The sequence below is a fragment of the Nuphar pumila genome, chromosome 4 (genome assembly GCF_984573655.1).
Source record: "Nuphar pumila chromosome 4, dmNupPumi1.hap1.1, whole genome shotgun sequence".
In the NCBI taxonomy this organism is placed as follows: Eukaryota; Viridiplantae; Streptophyta; class Magnoliopsida; order Nymphaeales; family Nymphaeaceae; genus Nuphar; species Nuphar pumila.
The window spans coordinates 37951334-37969408 of NC_143252.1; the positions used below are offsets into that span (position 1 = coordinate 37951334).

The following is an 18075-nucleotide window of genomic DNA, read 5'->3' on the forward strand; positions in this document are numbered from 1 at the left end:
CGTTCCTACACTTGATGCATTTTCCACTCAGTAGAGCTCCACACTACACATGCCCTATTCTGAAATATCAGCCCGGGACATTCTCTCCCACCCAAAACCATTGTCGTCTTCGGCAATGCTAGTGCAGGTAAGAACATTGTCTTCACTGAAATGCCAATTACCCCTTTGTACTTATTTTTTATTTACTCTTTTTCTTCATCCTACTCAACTTGTTCTGGTTTATATCCACCATCAACGTAACCTTTAACACGTCAAGTCTCATACCTTTAATGCATCTCCGATCACTTAGGCAGTGGTCTTCTGCTTTATCAACATCGAACATTCTCTGCTCGTGAGATCCTAGTGCAGTCTCAAACATAAACAGGTCATCATCGCCTGCATGACAAACTTGTTATCTTAATGCTCATGGCTGGGGTGCCTTCTAACCCCAGCAAGGACAAGACCAAGCCCTTTGTGGTCCTCTTAGAGAAAGACGACCACCAATGCATGTCGTAGGGATATCTACTCCCTTAAGCACCAACTTGTAGTTTTTCACTGGTCCAAACTAGTCCTCAAGTGGGGGATGCCTGCTTACGTATCACCCCAATGTGGTCCTTCAAAGTGTATTCCTGAACACTCGTCCTCACAAGGGCACTTTGCTATAATGCTACACTCCTCTTCCGAAGTCAACATGTTGTACTCCCTCTCAGAGTCATCAAAATGTTCCTGCAGGAACCAACGAGTCATGAATAATAACTTTTTCTACATACGCAATTCATTGAATATCTGTCAACTCAAGAGACCAAAACAATGAGTCTTCTGCTCAACGTGGGCACTCTGCTAACCCACAATCTTGGGAGAGTATCTAGAAGTTTAATTAAGGCTCCCATACCCAAATGTGCAAATCCATCTAGTCGAATCTAATGTGCATTCTCTGCAAGCACAAGGCAAATGTCACGTTCCACCTGTGAGCCTAATGCACAATTGATAGGAATCTTTGGCTTATCTATGTTCTCTTAACCAACTGAACAACAACCTTACACTTCGGCTTATGATCGACAAAATGTCTCATATCATCCTGCCAACATCTTGCTTATGTGCTTGGTCAATCATTGTTCAGCTCATCTCATACCAGCTATCACTCCCGAAAGAGGCACTTCCGAAAGAGGCACAAACTTTTCCTTAGCTTTGCGTGTCATGGAGCGTATTGCGGCTTCATACGCACAACATAGCAAAACCTCATCATTGAAGGAACAATACCTTGCGACCCTCAGTCTGAAGACCAGTTGATGATTGAACACCATAGCGAAGGGCACCACCCAGACTCATTCTTCGACACCTAGGCATTCACTCGCCTAGCCCTGAGTCATCATACTCGGTTGGAACTACCTAAGGTGATTCTTGGGTGGAATTAGCCCTAACCCACACATACCCCCGTGCGTCCAACCGCTATGCGTGGAAAACATCTTGCAAGCCTAAAAGTCTTTTACCAAATCTTCAAAGGCAACCTCCTCTGATCCGTTGACACTGCTTAACCAAACAACACTTCACGTATGTGCCGCTACACAATGATGCACTAACGACGATACTGATGCCTATCGCATGCCATGCTACCACCACATGTCACCGATCAAGCGAACACATACCGCACGTTCCTACACTCGATACATTTTTCACTCAGTGGAGCTCTGCACTGCACATGTCTTATTTCGAAAGATCAGCCTGAGATATGAACGATAATGCTCTAAAAGAATCCCAAGTCGCTGCATTTGTGCCCACCCTGGCTTAAATTCCTGACTGCGGCTGGATCCAGAAAAAGCCCTTGAAACTCAGGGAACTCGATGGACAGGTCACGCCTCAAATCCAGGAGTTATCACTCAATAAGCAGACAATTCAAGCTTTGACAAGGATTCATTTAGATACAACTTCTATAAAGACTAATCAATACGGCAAAAATCATGGTCAAATAATTACATATGGACATCAACCAAAAAAGAGCACTTGACCGACCTGTTCAAAAATAAGGGTAAGTGACGCGACTGCGTTAGAACTTGAACAAGGGTATCTCTCTCCGACAGTCAGCGAAATGTTTAAATTTTTTCCCCATCAATTAGATCCTCTATACGGCTTGCTATCATCATTTCTTTGTGTTACTTTGATTTTGATTTTGAATTTGGAAAGCATTCTAAAACTTTGTATGACTTGGCCGATTTGTTTTTAGCAGTCCCTTTGGTGGCAAATTCACCACCATCATCATCATCGTCATCACTGAACTTGTTTTCTTCCTCTTCTTCCCATCAACCCCACAAAAAGCAACCCTTAAAGTCCACTCTTCCCGTTCTTGTGCAAATTCAGCTTGATCACACTCCTCTGAGGGCCCCTTCGGCCTCCAAATATAAAGAGATCTGAGAAAGCAGGTAAATAAATAATCAAGTTATCCAGGAGCTAAAGAAATCCAAAATAATGTTTATATTCACAGAAAGAACAAACACAAAAACAGGAAAAAAAAACAGAACATTGAGCTTCCTCATGCCATGACATCATCTCTAGGATGAAGTTTGTTCACTGGACTGATAGTTGTAATATTAGGATCCATAACCTCAGCAACCAATGCACCAGTACCAGTGAATGAAATCAATATGATGCAATGCAACCCCATTATAGTTCTCACTTATATACCTGCCAATAACTGCAAGGGATTCGGACCTGCAAAAGCCAAATTTTTAGCAGGTCAAAGTTCCTTAAAAGGATAAGATCATTTTACAGATCCATGAATAACACAAGTACCTTTGGATCCCATTCAGCTCGGAAACAAGTCAGATGTCAATTGAAATCGTGGCTGTGGACTATCTCACGGCTTGGGGACCCAAAATCACCATAAATAGAATCCCATACACGAATTAGATTATATTGAGAGGTGATTAGAATTTTGCTACCAGTCAGTGGAGAAAAGTAGGCAGAGTTTACAACACTTCAATACCGGCACCTTCTTTTAGTCGCCGCACATCCCAAACGCGGGCCTGAAATTAAATGAATCATTAGGAGCACTTCATATGTAAAAGTAACTATGTAAAAGTAGCAGGCTACCATGAAAACATAATAGCAAAAGTGCACGTATGTGTGCATGCCCGCACAGGGGAAAGTATGACGTGATCAGAATTTTGAAGATCACGTTCACCTTGTTTACCAACATTGGCGTCTTCAGTTCACAAGTATTAAGAGGCTAGATGCAGTCGCCCGCCCACACACACACACACACACACACAAACATACATGCCTCCCATTGAATGTGGGTCTCCAAGGTAGTTAACATCTAAAACCTAGAGCAGGGGCAGAACCAGAAAATTTATATAGGGGGGGCTGGCCATATATATAGAAGGATTTAGACTGCCCTGATTTTCAATGTTGCAAGACATGTTTTCAAACCAGACCCCACATATGCACTCAATATAGTCCATTTGTGAGGCATCAACTCTTGAATTGTGATTTTAGTTTGTTTAAATATGCCACACCAAGTGAAATACCTTTCTTTTGTGACCGACTCATTTATGCTAAATTAGTTACTCGTGGCTCCTGCTGCTGAGCCTAGATGACAAGGGCTCATTTCTCTGGTCTAGAGGTCCCCCTTGGTCTCTTGCAGCATTATCCCGATCATCTATATGGAACACGGCTTTGCTTAAGGTCCCCCACGATTAGGAAACTCAATTATTTGTTCAGCTATTGCTATTACACTTACAAGATACGAGTCAACTCTTGTTATCCCAAAACCTTAGGCCTCTTTTAAAGAAGTAAATGTGATTCGTTTTTGACATGTCGTTTATATCGAGCATCACCGATGAAAATGCCACCACATATTCTTGAATGCTTCCTCTATGCTTTATGTCCATCAGCTTGTCACAGGCAAGTTCCTCAGCATTGTGTGGAAGGAAATATCCCCTCATTTTCTTTTTCAAGTCATCCCATGATTCAATCATAACTTCTTCATGTTTCATGCTTCGGTATTGCGTCCTCTACCATACAACAACACCCTCAATCAAGTACCTAGTCGTCGTATGTATTTGATCAGCATCGATGTCAATCTTTGCTTGATCAAAAAATTGTTCCACATCCCACAGCCAATTTTTCATGAACCTAGCATCTCTTTCACCTTTAGATTTTGCTGGCTCAACTGGTTTCAAATTGGGGCAATCACTACAAAACATCATTATGTTTCCCCCTTGTGGGTTGTTTCCAAGATTTTTGGCATTGGCCACACCACCAATCTCATTTCTCAACAACCTTTCTAGGACCTCGTATCGTTCCTGGAGTTCCCGCATTTCAGCCTCCTGTATACCCAACCGATCTGATAACTCTTGGACTGTAGCCCTTAGTTCTTCGGTCTCAACCCTCACATTGCCATCTAACTTTTCAAAGTCATCTTGTGCCCTTTCAACAACATGAGCACAGGCACGAACGTCACCTATCAATTTCATTATTCTTTTCTCGACTTTGGTCACCAATTTTTTGATAGGGCCAATTGTTTCTTCTAAGCGAGACATTTTTGTCGACTGCATGAGAGATTTCTCCTTTTCTACCTTTTTTTCTTTATGGACTTTTCCAAGAAGTTCTCCCAACTCCGAGACCATTATCGAACTCAACTCTCAAGGGTTTCAACAAATATTGTTCTTTCTTTTCCCCCAGTTCTCGAGTAGGCTTTGGTACCAATTATCACAGGCTTATTTGGAAGCACCGCGTGGCACCTGGTGATTCTAACTAGGTCAGCCTTTCAAGTCAAGGAAGCAACTCAAACACCCCGCACAAAGGTGTACAATCGCAACAGAGCGCGCACAATCTTAAAGAGAGCAGTAGAGAGAGCAACCAAGAGAGATAGAGACAAAATAACTCATATTAATAAGTTGCAAGATTACACTAAGAGAGTAAGAAGGGGGGAGGGACCCGTGACAATTGTTTAGGCCAAAAGTCATTTATGTACACTACGAAGGATCAAAGAGATATTTACGTCAAGAGACGAAGACGTCAACCTAGCAAGCTGGAACACTAACATTCCTTGAGAAAATTCTTGTTGTCACCCTTGCTTTTAAAAAAAAGACCTTATTGAATTTCTTTTTTCCTATACACGTATAATAAAAATTTAAGGCATGCTTGAAATCTAGCAGTCCATGGTAGCTAGGGAAGGAAGTATGGAATCCACAAATTTTGTGGATTTGGTATTTCATGTCTGCTTGTTTGTTGTCCCAATTACAATGGCCAGTACTTTGCAAATCTATTTCTAACTGTTTGGATGACGTGGATTTCATAGTTTTTCAAACACATTAGAATGTTGTAAAATGCAATTGATATTTATTGACTTGAGTTTACAAACATTTGGCATGCACAGTTCAAAGCATTAAGAAAGTGTTATTACAATCTTGATGGCCTTGAGCTTCCTCTCACACACAAGGCGAGACATATCTGTTATAATATTTTCAACAAAATAATAATATATATCCTCTCAACTTAAAAATAATGACACAGTATAGGTCCACATATAACATAAAGGGCGCCCATGGATATGCTTTTGGCTATCTTACTGCAAACCAATTGAATTTTTCATTAAAAGATTTTAGATATATCTTCATTAAAATATTCATTTTTTAGTATCTAGTATTTCTATAAAATACAAAAAAAAAATCACACACGCACACAACATTATAAGAAATAAAAAACAACTTAGGTTAAGCATTTTATCAAACACATGGGAGGCAAGATGCAAGAAAGTAAAAGATAAAGCAATGAATAACACAATGTCATAAAAAAGGAAAAAACAAATAAACAATGGCCCTTAGCTTCAATGGCCAACAAAAAACATCCTCCACAACTGCTTACCTTAGGAAAAAAACGGGCAACCACATCCTACAAGCTCAACCTTACACCCAAAATGAGCAACCACAACCTGCAAGCTTAACCCTGCACCCAAAATGGGAAGCCACAACCAGACAACATCGATAGGTAAGATGAGTTGAGAAAACGAGAGAGGAAAGAAAGAGGGTGCATGGAGAGTAGGTGGGGAGGTGTCGGAAAAGAAGAAAGCACTCTCAAGAGGAGCGTTGGCATAGGAGTTGCCAACTAACACCTCTCCATGGTGGTAGTCGAATCGTAGAACTGGCGTCGGCAAGTGCCACATCAATTCCACGATTTTCAGTTTTTCCCTCTATCTCAAATGGAGGGAAAAGTTGTGGATTCCATGAATCCACTCTGGCGCCCTCCGGTACTGAGATTTCAAACAAGGCCTTATCATATTTGCCTATTGAAATAAGTAAAAGAATTTTCATGGTCCTCACTTGGATCCAAATGCATCATTTTCAAGAGGATCAAAAACCAAATTGCATTATCAAATCATAGGTGGTGACTCCTTGAGGTCAAGGGGTAAACTCATGGAGTTTTAAGCTGCCAAGACACTGGTCATAAGTACAGCAGGCAGAGCCAACAAGGCTAGGTCTTTAATCATGAAATCGGCCGTGTAAATATAAAAAAATAGTAATCTTCAAATGCCATCCATCTTTGTGATGTGTAGCATCCAACAGCTATGGTTGGGTCACCCTTATCACAGATGGGGTTTATTTTTATTTTTTTCATGCCATTCAACCTTGTTTTTTTTAGAAAAACTGACTTCAATAACTTATTTACAGGGTGTGACACTTGTCACAATAATAAGTTCGTGACAGACAGCCAAACATCTCAGACCACTTGAAGTCTGACTATATTTGCAAACTATTCATTTAAAACCTATAGCACATGTTGCAAGGATACATTTAATAATACTACCAACACTTGAAGCAAGAGGATTTTAATGGCCAGATCTAGTATGCTGAAAGGGAATGTCCAGGGATCTAATCCTCTTCACTGCACTTTTAAGAATTTGAATGGTGTATGAGGGCTTAGTCCTACAGCATCGTGACACCCATGTTTTTCACAACCATGCATCCATCTGGTCAGCCATAGGGATGGCAGTGGACTGAGGCGGGTGCGGGGGACAAGCTGTCAACCCCTGCCCCATCTCAAAATTTTGCCCTCCATCCCCATGACGAGAGAACCTTCACCTCTGCCCCACGGTTAAAATCCCCATCCCCTTCCACCAAAACCCCCTAGAAAAGGAAAAAAATCCAAACCCTTATGCAACATGCTTAATAGTGCAATTAATGCAACAGAGGAAGCGGAAGGGGGCGTAGTGGCTGGCAGGAGGCATACCTCTGCGTGTCCTAGTTTCCTGTCATCATCAGAGCTGAATGATCCTGCCCACTTCTGTCTTCTGCCACTGCCACCACTGGGTTATACTTGTTAGAGGAAAGAGAGAAAAGAAGGGTTATGAAAGGAGTCACTTGGTTAAGAACTTAAGGTTAGGAAACTAACATGGTTATTTTATACAACAACTACGCCTTCATCCCAAAACAATTGGGGTTGGCGATATGAACCAATAAAAATTAAAAGTATATTAATAATTTTAATAACGGAACTGAGGTCAGGATGGATCGGGTCAGGGTAGGAGAAAGAGTAAGTCCACCCTCAACTTCATCCCTGGTCCATTTCCCGTTTCATGTCCTCCGTCCCCGCCCCAAATGGGGCAGGTTCAGACCGATCCACACACACACACACACACACACACACACACACACCTGGGTCCACTGTCATATCTAGTTCTCCATTCTCATAAGGAAAAGAAAAATAAACTAGTGTATTTATCAATTTACTTTAACCATCCTACTTTCAATACCCATTCATTGGACAGGGACATCTGCTTCAGGTGGTACAATAAACAAGCTTGACAAAGTCAGCGAGAAACCAGAGGTATCTGCCCCCTCTTACTGGCATGAGGTAATAAGAAATGCCGTAACTCAGCTGATTCTTTCCATATTCTGATGGAAGGGCACATAAACACCGATTTTTAACCTCTAAAGATACACCCGAGTCAATAGTGCAGATTCCATCACTATTAAATCTGTTCTTGACCCTCCCGTTTCTGCAATGCACTTTCTATGAGTTTGACCTTCCTTGAATTCTCAATGTTAACCTGTGAAAGCTTTTCAACTAATGATTTCAGTTGTGAAACTTGAGCATCTGGCACATGAACTTTTCTCCTCCCCGGGGCTTGTCTTGACGAATATGCCACATTAGCTTGTGAGGGCTGAAGGTATCGTCTAAGTCTAGCTTCCAGGGCTTCATATGATGATCGCAACTCATCCAATTCTTGGGCAGTAAACCTCTCTGCAGAACAATATTGACAGAAAGTTCCACTTACAGACTTTCAAAATTGTGGAGAATAAGGGTGCATTTGACGCCCAGGGAGAAGTTCCCGGGGAAAAGTCACCAAGGGTAGCTCGCGACTTTTTCTCCCCTAATTTTGGGGAGAAACTCTCCCCAAAACATGGAGAAGTTTCTTCTGTTTTTGCTGGGGCACGTGGGCCCCACTGAAAAAGACGGAGAGATCCAGGCATCAAACACAGCCTAAAGGTAGATTTTTTTTTTCAAAAAGCAATAGTTCACCCAAGACATTACCGAGATCAGCCTTGAATTCATGCTCAGCTCTTGTAAGTGGCTTCCGCATGACTCCAGGAAAGCTTCGGAATCTCTGTAATCGATCCTCCAGCTGCCCGTTCATCTCAAAAGCCTCTTTTAACTGATCTTGAAAGTGGGAATGACTCTCCTCAATGTTCACAAGCTTATGCTGGATCTCTCTTAACCGTGTCCTCTGGTCATCTGTGATCTTCTTCAGATGAACACCATGATATTTCAGTGACACATAGACCTGATAAAAGAAGGAAATTAAATTAACATTAAAAAAAGGGAAATCGAGAGAAAACCATTAAATTTCCATTCCTTCTGGCATTAATGAGCCTGTGTGCACGTGCATGTACAATGCTACAAGCCTACAAGTTACCTTATGGGCATACTCCACATATTTTTCATGGAAGATCTTGAAATAATGATGAAGAGCTGCACGTCCTTCAATAGAATCGGCAGGTAAAGAGCGCAAACTTGCAGAGACCACAGGTACTGGGACATCCTTGGGACCCTTGAGAAGCTCTTTGTTCATAATTTCCAAAGGACCCGTTTCTGATGACTGTTCATGACCAGCAAACTCTTCTAAATTCCTGTCCCCTTCAAGAAGAAGGGGCTCCACCAAATCCATACCCGTTGCCTTTATTACAAAGCATTCAAAGGAAGAGGTCAAACTTAAAACCCATGAGTTACCAAATGCATCTTCCAGTGCAAGAAAGCCATGGAAACCAGATGAACTGCAGGTTTCATTAGAACATGTACTTATAACAGGAGTTACAGAAGGAGCTCTTGCAATGTCATCCTTGCTAGAAACCTGATCAGAAAATGGAAGAAAATGCAGCATTATGGAGTCTACGCCACCACCATGAACACAATATATTCTCTCAAGAATGAGAGGATCACCAACCAGCAACAGAGGGGATTGATTTATTATGTTGGACATCAATGACAAGTCCAAGAGAGCCAGTCTAAATAGAGGAGGAGGGTATCCCATCCAATTTGCATCAACTGTCTGAATTAGTTGATAGATTTTCCCATTGTCAGATTCTTGTAAGTCTGGCTCACAAATCATAGCAACTCCCATAACACAGCCAAAGGCATCAACTCGCAAATGAGGAGAGCTACCATAGTTCCAGACTGGTTGCAGTTCATCTGCAAGGGCATCAATTTGTAGCAGACCACTACTCCAAGCAGTTGCTACAATTGTATCTTTAAGGATTGAATTACAAAGAAAAGCCAATGCTTGTCCACGTCCTGCTTGTTGCCCATCACTGTGTTCATTTTCTTCATCAGGACATAATTTGCAAAGTGGACCCTGCAGATTTTTGTTTTCTCAGTTTCTGTATCTTAAATGACAAAATTAAGAGGATAAAGTTAACTGACAAAATTAAGAGAATAAGTTAAGAGTATATAATAAAGTTTGGCACAAGGTCATTTATAAAAGAGAAGCATAGAACACCATTCATGCAATTCTATCAGTTTAGCTGCTGTTTTCTAATTTTTCTTTTTTCTTATTTTTCTAATCCAAGAAGAGGCATCCCCAACACAAATAGGAAAACAAACATGTGGGAATTCTTCTTTTTTCTTTACATGGCCTAGCTTTTTGCAAACATAACATGTAGGAATTCTCCTTCATTGATTTGTCAGAGGTGGAACATTTGGAAGTGGAAATAGACCTCAACCTCTCTGGTTCCCAAATCGACCAAGTCCTCTACCATCTCTCATTCCTCCCCGACCTCTACCATACTGGGAATCAGTTATCAATACATTATGGCCATCAACACTGGAGGAGTTGCTTCCTGAACCTCCTGACATGTTCATTTCAAACATGAGCAACTTTGACCTCAGAGCCTCAAAGTCTTGCAGCTCAGGTAGGCACGATAATGTGGTGTAGACAACGTTGTACTCTGGTGCACTTTATCATTTTCAAATACTACACATCCAATGGTAGCTAATTGATCGGTGGTATTTCATTATGGATATGAAACCTCTCTTGAGATTCTGAAATTCCCACTTCAAAAACATAATCCTAGCTTCAAAAACTTGTGAATAGGTATGTACTTACTCCAGAGTTCCATGGCAGTGAAATCATCGGAGATGCTGATCAGAATCTCCTGAGACAAAGGTAGAAGTAATATATGCCACAAGAGCTTGATCCCGCTTCAACCAAGAAATATATTCGGGATTCAGAACATGTGGTCACAGCAGCCCCTTTATCATCTTTCTTTTTCTACACAATGAATTTCGTTGGGGTTGGGACCGAGCTATCCAAGTGACCCGAAAGATCGTGGCTACGAATAAGTGAGATGATTTGACATTTTCTGGTAAAAAAAATGGTATTGGTAAGCTTTTTAGAAACAAGCTGATTCAGGAAACTAGCTGAAAAGGAAGAAGACAGTGTTAAAATGTAAAATATATATATAATAATAATATTCATATTATTATTATATATTTATGTAATTTTATTTTTATTTTTTTGTATTTTTTGCTACTTTCTTTTTAACTTTTTGAGAGTCTAGTTCTAATAGAACTAGACTTACACTATTAGTTAAGTTCCACTTGGAACTTAACTAATAATGTAATGGCTGGACTAGTCCAACCGTTACATCACGGTTGCAAGGATAGCCCCTTAAGAGCTCTCATCTCTCACTTGTATATAAAGGGGTACATCCCCTCTTGTATTTTATTCCAATGCTTCTTAAGCATTTGGTGTTTTATATCAATAAAGAATATTTTTTATTTCTTCTTTTGTTTCCCATTATACCCTTTTTAAGGGTTATGCTTTAGTGTTTTTTTAGACACCTTCCAGTGCGGATCTAAGTTCGTGTCTGAAAGATCCTCATTTCATTTCATGGTATCAAAGCGAGGTTCATCCTACATCGTGAAGATTTATTGCCTCGTTTTTCATGCCAAGCTTGCAAAGGTGTTTTTGTAATGAAGTGCAGAATATGGGGAGCGATATCTTCAAGAGCAAACAAGAGAGCACGCACATACACAAATAGCCACTAATGGGCAAAATTACAACAAAACCACAAAAGTGGCAAGACACCCAAAAGAAGAGAAAAAAATATATTTCACCCAAGAAGGCTTCAAAGAATCACACTTACAATGGGGGAAAACCCCTTTATTTATAGGCACAAGGAAAGGACCCTTGGAAGGGCTCCTAAGGGACGTTGGAGACCTTCCAACGGTCACAAATGTGACCGTTGGAGGCTCCAACGTCCCTTAAGGGGAGCTTTTCCAAGGTAAAAGGAAAAAGAAAAAGAAGGGGAAAAGGAATAAAAAAGTGTAAAAATATACATGTGGCGTGAAATAATAAAATGACTATTTTACCCCTATTAGGTATTACAAAGGGAATACATATTTAGATATGTAGATAGACACATAGACATATATACGTAAAGTATATATGTGTATGTGTCATAATATATATATATATATATATCATATTTTAACACCCCCCACCCTCAAACACACAAGGAGATCACTGAGAGTTTGCTAAGAAGAAAGTAAAAACGAGGTGATGGCAATGCTTTGGTGAAGAAGTCCACCAATTGGTATTCGGTAGGAACATATGAAAGTTGAATGGTGCCCCATAGGAACTTATGACGAACATAATGGCAGTCCATCTCTATGTGCTTTGTTCGTTCATGGAAGGTGTGGTTGCTGGCAATGTAAATAGAACTCTTGTTGTCACAACACAACTTCGAAGGAGTTGAGAACGAGACACCCATATCTTTAAGCAAACTTCTTAACCATGCAATCTCAGTGGTTGTGTTGGCCATCGTACGATACTCTGCTTCTGTAGAAGAGAGATATTTTTTGTTGCTTCGTACACTTTCATGAGATAAGTGATTCTCCAAGAAACACACAATAACCTGTGGTAGAAATACGATCATCGAGGTTGCCCCCAATCAGAGTCAGTATAAGCAAGTAAAGTAAGAGGTAAAGAAGGTAAGAATAACCCTTTAGTTATGGTGTTTTTCAAATATCTGATAATCCTCATGACTGTGGCCATATAAATGGTAGAAGGAGCACTCTGAAATTGGCTTGCACTATGAACCGTGTGAGAAATATAGAGCCTAGTGATAGATAAGTATATTAGTGACCCAACTAACTGACGATAAGGCATGAGATCTGCTAAAAGAGTGTCATCACTGACTCTCATCTTGGCGTTGATGACTTCTGGAGTCTCCACCTTCTTGTCATCTGTTACCCCAGACCGGGCAATAATGTTGGAGGCAAGCTTCATTTGAGAGAAGACATACTCCTTTGGGGAGTATGCAACTTCAATTCCTAAAAAATACCTTAGATAACTAAGGTCAGACATATTAAATTTTTTCTTTAAAATATTTTTAATAAGATCAATACCCTTTTTATCATTACTTGTGATAATCATGTCATCAACATATAGCAACAAAATTGTTATGTATTAATCAGAAGTTTTAACAAACAAAACAGTATCAGTATAACAAGAAGAAAAGCCATTATCGAGAACTACTTTGCTGAAAAGGTCATACCAAGTTTTTGATGTTTGTTTAAGACCATAGAGAGTTTCGTTTAACTTTAGGATATTTCATTTACCAATTTCAAGACATGGCGGAGGATTCATAAGAACTTCACATAGAGTTCCATTTAGAAACACATTTTTAACATCAAGTTGATATATCGGCTATGTCACACGGACTCGGCTAGGGGGTCGACGCACCCGCATCGACACGACTCGAGGAGAGAACGGGAGGTGAGAGGTGCTTGTCAGACTGAGCTTGCTGACGAGACGGGGCTTCGACGAGGTCTCGGGAGAGGGTGGGTTCGAGAGAGAAGAGGGAGGCAGAGAGGGAGAGAGCTCCGGGAAGGCTCTTCCGGCGAGGGCACAGGGGGAGGAGAGGGTAACAAAGAGGGAGAGTGAGCGGCGAGAGAGGGGAAGGTCGGGCGATGGGGAGAGAGAAAGAGCAGCTGGAGGGTTTTGTGTAATGCAAACCCTCCCCTACGTGCTTTAAATAAGCACGGGGAGGGGGTATTAAAAGTACCTGGATCAGGTTCGGGTCAAAACGGTAACCCGGTCCATATATATATATATATATATATATATATATATATATATATATATATATATATATATATATATATATATATATATAACAGAGTCCCCGTGTCCAAAATTTTTTAAATTACGCCGCACCCGCACCCATTTGACATACTATATCGGCCATTGTTTAATAGAAGCTAAGGCAATTAAAGTCCGTTATATATATATAACAGAGTCCCCGTGTCCAAAATTTTTTAAATTACGCCGCACCCGCACCCATTTGACATACTATATCGGCCATTGTTTAATAGAAGCTAAGGCAATTAAAGTCTGAATGCTAGTCATTCTAGCAACTGGAGCAAATGTTTCTTCATAATCAATCTCATATTCTTGAGCGTAAACTTTTGCAACCAAACGGGCTTTATATCTTTCTAGAGATCCATCGCATTTGGTTTTGACTTATATACCCATCTACACCCAATTGTCTTTTTTTCCTAAGGGTTGGCGAATAATGCTCCAAGTTTGGGCTTTGTTAAGAGCCTCTAATTCAATTTTCATAGCTTCAATCCAAATAGGATGATATTTGGCTTCTTTAAATGAGGTGGGCTCATGATACAAGTCCTATAGTTAGGCGAAAAATATTCATAAGACACAAATTTTTGTGGTGACCTACTATTACGATAGGACCTCCTAGGTTGATTGTCATTAATAGGTTCTTCTAAAGAAAAATCTTGGGAATATCTTTCAATGGCAGATTGATGTTTATTTCCTAACTGCCATATACATTGATATCATTAAGGTTCTCACTTGGAGGAATATCACTATGTTGTGGTATATCATTATGATGTATAATATCATCACAAGAGTTATCGCAAATAATTGCATCTTAGGACTCAGTTCTAGGAGCTAAGTCAAACAGGAAGGAATAATCAATGTCTTCTTTACGTGTGTGGATATCAAAACCATTTTGTTCTTCAAGAAAGTTTACATTTCTTGATACGTAGAGTTTATTGTTTCGTATATCATAACATCTATAGCCCTTTTGATTTTCACCATAGCCAATGAACACACATTCAAGAGCTTTTGGTGATAATTTGTCTTGTCCTTAAACAAGCACAAAGCATTCACATCCAAAGATCCTTAGTCTATTAAAATGTGGAGTAATTTTGAATAATTTTTCAAAAGGTGATACATTCTTTAAAAAAGAGGAAGGCATACGATTTATAAGATATGTTGCATTAAGAAGAGCTTCAGCCCAAAAGTTTTTAGGAACATTTTTAGAGATAAAAAGTGTTCTTATAGTTTCAATTAAATGCTATGTCATAGGGACTCTTCAACTAGGTGTCGCACCCGCACCCGCACCCGATGCGGTCAACCTGACCCTCGATGCAGTCAGCGCACCCAACCCAAGGTCATTTATATCCAACTTTTGGACTTTATATATATATATATATATATATATAATTTTTTTATATTTTTACCGTACACCCGCACCCAAGTTTTTTGAAAGTGTCGCACCCCCTCACCCATGTGACATAGATTAAATGTCTATGTTTTCTTTCTGCAAGACCATTTTGTTGTGGAGTTTTAGGATAAGATCGTTGGTGTAAAATTCCATTTGATTTGAGGTAATTTTGAAAATCTTTAGACATGTACTCACCTCCAGAATCAGATTTAAATATAGTTATATTGTTTTGAAATTGATTTTGAATAAGAACATGAAATTCTTTAAAGTTAATGAAGACATCAGATTTGTTTTTAATAATATATGCCCATGTATATCTAGTAAAGTCATCAATAAAAGTAACATAGTAAGAATAACCCCCTTTGGACATGGCAGGTGTCGGACCCCATACATCAGAATGCACAAGTTCAAAAGGTCTTTTTGATACAAAATTACTATGCGAATATGGAAGCGAGTGAATCTTTCCAAGAATACAATCATTGCATATAAATGTATTTGTATTACAAATTTTTTCAAAAAAAAGGAAAGAGATACAACTTGAAAATACTAGGATGTCCAAGCCTCTTATGCCAAGTCTCAATATCTTTAGATTGAACATGATTACAAAAAGATTTGGATGGCAAAGACAAAAAGTCCTTATAATAAAGATTCTCTCTCTTATGGCCTTGCTCACTCCGCTTCCCAGACCGGAGATCCTGTACATAGCAATGGGTTGGTGAAAAAGAGACATTACATTCAAAATCGGTAATTTGATAAACGAAAAAAAGATTTAGATTAAGTTTTTGGATAATTCGTATTTTGGGAACAAAAAATTCTTTGGTTTGATCATAAGTTTTCTCAAGGTTTCCAATGCCTTCAACATCTAAGGATGTTCTATCGGCAGTGGAAACGTATGATTTGAATTTATTGAGACTTGGTTTTGACAAAAGTGATGCTTTCAGAGTTATATGAAAGGAGGCGCCCGAGTCAAGAATCCAAGAGGTCATACCTCGAAAGGAAGAGATAATGGCACCGAAAGTAGATGGTGTAGAGGATGATGGAGTGGAGTTCATCTTCATGAATTGTTGTAGTGTTTCGGTAAGATTAGCAATGGACTCCTTTATTTTTCCATCTTTCTTTGAATCTTCATTTAGAGGAATTTCTCCCAACGGAAGCTACCTTCTTCTTGAACTTGGGGCAATTCGGACGAATATGGCCCAGTTCATTACAATTATGGCAAATAATTTTTCTTCCAGCACCACCATTATTTTTCCAAAAAATGGGATGGTTTGTATGGTCTTACATTGTTGCTGGGTCTAGACATGGCATGAACTTCATCAACATCCTTCTTTAAGGCCAAATGAGTTTCTTCTTAACATAAATCGGCCAAAATGTCACTTAGAGGAATAGAAGCCCTATAAAGGAGGGATCCTCTTAATTGCTCAAATTCGGGACGCAACCCATGAATAAATTGGAAAAATCTTTCTTTGTCCATTTGATCTTGCCTCATGGCAATAGCACTACATTCCCATTGTAGTTCGAGAAGGACAAGTTCATCCCATAAAGAAGATAGGGTACTATAATAGTCTCTAATACTCATATCACCTTGTTTGGTTTCTCTTACTTTTTCTTGTAAAAAGAAATATCTAGCAAGATCTCTTTGAGTGTACATGCCTTTCATAAAGAACCAAGCTTCATTGGCCTTCTTGAATTTTGCTAGATTTGCACAAATTTTTAATTCAACATTATTCATGAACCATGTTAAAATTTTAGCATGCTCACTTTTCCAATCTTCGATTTTTTAAGAAAAGTCAAGAATAGCTTTCTCATTTTCTTCCTCATTCAATGTTCTTTCTTCATTGCCTTCAAACTTGGTTAATTTCAATTGTGGTTCCGGAACGATTCCACACACATAACCCCAAAGTTTTTTACCTTTGAGGTTATTTTCCATGACGGCTGCCCACATACGATAGTTGGTCCCATTCAATTTGAATGAGAGATCGATTTTTGCATCCTTGTTGGCCATTTATAAAGAAAGGGTTTTTGAAAGCAAGGGAGAGAAGAGATATTACTTGTCGAGAGAGGATCCAATGAAGCTTTCACAACCTGATTCCATGTAATGAAGTGCCGAATATGGGGAGCAATATCTTCAAGAGCAAACAATAGAGCACGCACATAGACAAATAGCCACTATAATGGGCAAGATTCCAGCAAAGCCACCCTTTTATTTATAGGTACAAGAAGAGGACCCTTGGAAGGGCTCCTAAGGGACGTTGGAGCCCTCCCAACGGTCACAAATGTGACCGTTGGAGGCTCCAACGTCCCTTAAGGGGGGCTTTTCTAAGGTAAAAGGAAAAAAGAAAAAGAAAAATAAAGAAAAAAGAATAAAAAAGTGTAAAAATATACATGTGGTGTGAAATAGTAAAATAACTATTTTACCCCTAGTGGGTATTACAAAGGGAATACATATATTTACATGTGTAGATAGACACATAGACATATATACGTGAAGTATATGTGTATGTGTCATAATCTATATATATAAATATATATAGCATATTTGAACAATTTTATCACCTTGGTTGGGGTTTTTAAAGCCTCTTTTAAAGGAAGGAGAGAAAAGAAAGGCTCATTCCATCAAAATATCATGTTTGCTTTCTCTTACTCTCTCTATTTCTTTATTTCTTTTTCTCCTTGTTTGATCACCTTTGTAAAAGATGGATTATCAACATAAAATCTCCATCATACCCATGCAGCTGCTTCATCTTTTTCCGATCCAGGTAACTTCCCTTGGCTTCTTGACTCTGGTGCTATGTCACATGGGTGCGGGTGCGGGGATTCGGCACTTCCAAAAAACCCGGGTGCGGCAGGGGCAAAAATGTAAATATATATATATATATATATATATATATATATATATATATATATATATATATATATATATATATATCATGTATAGTGTATATGTATGAATGTATGGTAGTTGTTAAGGTCCATGACATTTATGCAAGTTAGCACGTTCACCACAATTTTATGCCCCTAACAAATTTAAAAATTGATATGGTGATTAGGTGTATCACAATTATGG

The 18075-nt window shown here is 39.3% G+C and overlaps 1 protein-coding gene across 1 annotated transcript in view; it reads right to left on the reverse strand.

The window, feature by feature from the left end:
• Positions 1-7641: 7641 nt before the first annotated feature.
• The window catches only part of LOC149840038 (nuclear pore complex protein NUP88-like), a 37696-nt gene continuing 27262 nt past the window's right edge, over positions 7642-18075 (reverse strand). The window contains exons 7-9 of the mRNA XM_090004320.1: positions 8894-9829; positions 8512-8761; positions 7642-8220 (exon numbers count right to left, since the gene is read on the reverse strand). Of these exons, the coding sequence (XP_089860446.1) occupies positions 7949-8220; positions 8512-8761; positions 8894-9829 (1458 nt within the window). The 3' untranslated portion in view covers positions 7642-7948. The remainder of the gene's footprint in view (positions 8221-8511; positions 8762-8893; positions 9830-18075) is intronic.